General features: G+C 36.7%; 1 protein-coding gene across 1 annotated transcript; it reads right to left on the minus strand.

The window, feature by feature from the left end:
- Positions 1-3,770: 3,770 nt before the first annotated feature.
- On the minus strand, positions 3,771-4,343 carry LOC138348704 (uncharacterized). Its single transcript, XM_069298276.1, has 2 exons — positions 4,028-4,343; positions 3,771-3,910 (listed from the first exon to the last, which is right to left on the minus strand). The coding sequence occupies exons 1-2, from the start codon at positions 4,341-4,343 to the stop codon at positions 3,771-3,773; spliced, it is 456 nt and encodes a 151-aa protein (XP_069154377.1).
- Positions 4,344-4,874: the final 531 nt, after the last annotated feature.

Raw genomic sequence — 4,874 nt, forward strand, 5'->3', positions numbered from 1 at the left:
GCATGATTAAGAATAGCTCTTTCCTTACGATATGGATTATGGAAAGTCAAGTCAGTGGACTTGCCAAATTCGGATTAAAAAAGTCATGCCATGAGAGTAACATGCATCATCATACTTAACATTTTGCAAACAACACATAACATATTGCACATATAATATCACATAGTTCATATCATTGTTTCATATGCCATGAGACCTTGGGATCATAGACTTCACATTAGGACTTCCCAAAATGAGGGCTCAAAACATGGGACCTCAAATATGGAGCCTTCTTTAGTAAACACAGAGTCTATTTAATTCATTCATATATACTTAATTTTTTTATTCATACATATACTAGTGCAACCACAAGTCATACATAGGATGTAGTTTAAGACTCTCATCAGGTTCGCTGTGCAATGACAAAGAATAACCTAGTGCCAATACTTAAGTCTAGCTCACCTCTAGATTATCCTATCCTAACACATTTGGTATCATTCATTTTATTATGTGCATTCGTTGAGGCTGGACTCATTATTTCTTTGGGAATTTCAACCTTAACCGACATAGATCATGTGAGAATAATGAAATCCAGTGTCTGCCCCATACTGAAAAGAGGTGGAATCCCCGGCCAAAATTACACCAACATACTAGCGTATATATGGAGACGAACCCTGCTAGATCCCTATATTGACAGTATAGGTTCAAAGACTAGGATATATACGGAGAACCATACCCGGCATGCTGGAACAGTCTCATCTCTTGAGATTTACGTGAACCTCCGCCCTTCCCGAAGGAAGGTATCACCCATCATAACTAGCTTGTCGGTGCTTAGTATAAAGTTTCATTACATTTAACTCATACATCATGGAATCTAGCTTATAGCATGAGGACATCATAGCTCATTAGATGATTTATCATCTCATTATTAGTATTAAGTATGCATTAACTTCTATAATTTCATTAGAGTGCTCATAGAGACTAGTCTCCTCATTAACGTTACACTCTCATAGATGAGTATGTTTTTGTAACATTTACTTAGACTCATTTGAGATTGCTCTCATCTTTCACATTATCCTCTTATCATGTTGTCATCGCATTCATTAACTTTAGAACATTTTCTCTTCATAATTACTCAATACTTTACGTGAATGTTCATTTCATCGTATGTCAATGCACTTGGTCTTTTAGTGTGTATAACACTCTTAATAAACCCCTTTTGGGTTTCATTATCTCATCACATAACATATTCGGTTCACTTACTTTTAAATGTATGCTAGACTTATGAGTCCACACATACAAGCCATAATGCTTCATTCATAGTTTGTCTATCCGATTCATATTTACCCAAGATTATATGGTACAAGACTTGACAAGATATGGATTTCAATCTTTCTAGGCAGCATTTCATTAAATATATTTTTACGTATGATTTATGTGTCAATACGGAATTGGGCAAGAAACCCGATTTCGAATCCCTTGCGTAATACTTAAGCTTAGAGGTAAATTTGATAATTGGATTTTTCAGATTTGGGGGACCCTAGTTTGACCCACATCACTCCCATAATATTTTCTTTTCTTTTTCTCCTCTCTTTTTCTTTTAAGACAAGGACGTTGTAGGATCAATGCCCCACAAGCTTATTCTTTTCTTTTTAATTTATCACTTAACTTTCTCACCTATCAAAGAGTTATGGGTTCAATTTCAACTCACCACATTTATTTTTCTCCTAACTCTATCATTTATTCAAGAGGTTGTGGGTTCGAATCACCACAGTCTCACCTTATTTTAATTTATATTTTCTCCTTACCCTCTGATTCTACCAGGAGGTTGTGGGTTCGTATCCCACATACCTCATTGTTATTGTTTCTTTATTTCATTCTACTCCTCTCTCCTTCATCCGTCCAAGAGGTTGTGGGTTCGTACCCACATGCCTTACTTCATTTTCTTCAATTTTCTCCCTAACTTCTCACTTGAGATTTAACCCATTTTGAATCCCCCTTACCACATATTTTTATTTATTTATTTTATGACATGTATATGGTGAGGCCTTGGGTTCAATCCCCACTGATCTCAAGCATTAAAAAAAATTACAATGTCATTTTTTAACAGTAAGCTGCCCAAAAATACATTTCAAGAATGTTGGAAATTTGTTCACCCTCTTTGCATTTAATTTTCTCAACTTTTAGATGATAGATTCAGGATAAATTTTCTTGTAACATCTACTGTATTTTTAGGTTAGTTTTCTTTGTTATTTTTGATAATTTAATCACCTTTTTGCAGTCCATCTCACCCTCTTTCACGTTAAACATTAAGATATTCTGAGTAGGTTCTAGGGAAATCTTTAGGTGCATTTTCAAGGTTACTTTCAATAAAGAATCATCATTTAATTCAGAAAGTTTGAACTCATATGAACATCACGTTTTTAACACATTCATATACGTAAATGCAACATTTTAACATGTAAAAATGGAGGTTTCAAACCATGGCTAGATAACGGCACACACATGCACAATCAAGGTAACGTAATTCACTTTTTAGGAACAAATATTTCACGAATATATTCATCACATTACACACCTACTCTACAAGCAGACATACCAACTTAAGATCATTGGGGTCTTGTGATAGGGAACATGTAATGGGGAACCACCCTAGTTTTTGGAGTAGACTCATCTGAGACATAAGGGTCTCTTGGGAAAAAGATCAAGAGGAAGAAAACCCATACCTGATTTCACATTGTTCAACACTTGAACTTGCTTCCAAATCCACCCCAAACCAAATATCCTCCAACGAATCTCACAACTTACAAGACGAGAATACAACGTTCTGCTTTACGTTTTCGGATAGCTTTGTCGCTTGCAATTTACGTGTAAGTTATTCAAGTATGAAGAACTTTTGTTTTTTTTTATTATTCTTATTTTTTGTTTCTATTTTTAAATCAGAGAGAACGTGAAAGAGAGTGTTGAAGAGAGGGAGATAAACGTGAGAGTGGATAGATGTGAGAGAGAGTGTTTCCTTAGGGCTAGGACTTTAGGCAAGACATAGTCAAATAAAGTTAAATAATTAATAAATAATAATTAATAGTAAAAATATGATTTTCCTTTTTCTTAAATTATCCATTAATTTTAATATTTTAAATTAATTCACCAAACTAAATAATCAAATTATACTATTGCTCCCACATAGGTTCGAACCCGGGTGGAGCAAGATTTTGCTCAAAGGCCAATTTAGGCCCTTTCTCCCCAAAATTCACATCCACCATTTTAATTAAATAATTAATTAATATTTCTGGTAATTAAGATACTACCCTTATCCTGTAAAAAGGCCATTTTACCCCTAGACCCTCGAAACTTAAGATTTCCCCTTTTTAAGTCCGGTAAAGACTCATCCGGGTAAATCTTCATATTAAGTTGCCTTTCATGGTTGTGCCCAAACTTGCTAGATCAACTAACTCACCAAGTTAGTTGTATTTTCTGCTGAAGAGGTGCAAGGTCTGATTCTACGCGCATCAACTCATGTAAAGCCGCTCTAATTGTAGGCATTCTAGACACACTAAGTGTTACTTAGCATAGCCATTTTTAGGGTTGTTACATTCCCCCCCCCCCCCCTTAGGAACATTCATCCCCGAATGCATCATAACGTCAATAATATCATAATATAATCACAATGCATAGTCAAGCGTTAGGAACAAAGAATGGAGAGATAAGAAATCTTTGACTTAAGAGTACGAAGCCTAACCTCAGGCACTAAAAAGATGAGGATAGCGGGATTTTGTATCGTCCTAAGCCTCCTATGTAGAACCCTCAACAAGATGGTTCCTCCATAATACCTTCAATGTGGAAACCTCCTTTTTTCTCAACCGCTTGACCTGTCTAACAAAAATATCAACATGTACCTCCTCGTAAAACAAGACTTCATCAACCCCCAAACCTTCAACAGGTACAATCGATGTTCAATAAGATAGGAACTTCTTTAACATAGAAACATAAAAGACTAGATGAATAGAAGCTAGCTTCGCAGGCAATGCAAACTCATTGGCCACCTCACCCACACGCTGTAGGATCTCATATGGCCCAACATATCTCGGACTCCACTTCCCCTTCTTGTCTAACTTCATCACCCCTTTTATAGGTGATATTTTCAAGTAGACCTGGTCACCAATATTAAACTCTAAGGTCATCTTTCTATTGTCCGCATATGACTTATGCCGACTGTAACCAGTAGCCAACCTGTTCCTAGTCACCTTGACCTTATCTAAGGCTTCGTGAATGATCTGTGGACATAAAATGGATGACTCTCCAACCTCAATCCACCAAATTAGAGACCTACACTTTCTACCATATAGTTCCTCAAACGGTGTCATTCTTATGCTGGAACGATAACTCTTTATTACGAGAAATCTATCAATGGAAGATGGTCATCCCAACTACCTCTGTAGTCAATCACACACGCTCTCAACATGTCTCCGATGTCAGAATGGTGCGCTCGGCCTTCCTATCAGTCTGAGGATGAAAGGCAGTATTAAGCTTACCGGCGTGCCTAAGCTCTTCTTGAAGGATCTCCAACAATGTAAAGTGAACTCAGCTCCTCAATATGAAATGATAGATAAAGGAATCCCATGCCTTCTTACAATATCATCAATATAGAGTCTCTCATAATTCTCGGCTCTGTAAGTAGATTTCATAGGGATGAAGTGGGCAGACATAGTCATCCTTCCCACAATAACCCATATGGGGTCATGTTGTCTCCTAGTCTTCGAATGACCAACAACGAAGTCCATATTAATGGACTCCCACTTCAACGTTGGAACCTCGATAATCTGAGCAAGAACACTAGACATAAGATGTTCTACCTTGACCTGTTGAAAATTTGGACATTTGCCCACATACTAAGC

The sequence above is a fragment of the Solanum lycopersicum genome, chromosome 5 (assembly GCF_036512215.1).
Source record: "Solanum lycopersicum chromosome 5, SLM_r2.1".
Lineage (NCBI taxonomy): Eukaryota > Viridiplantae > Streptophyta > Magnoliopsida > Solanales > Solanaceae > Solanum > Solanum lycopersicum.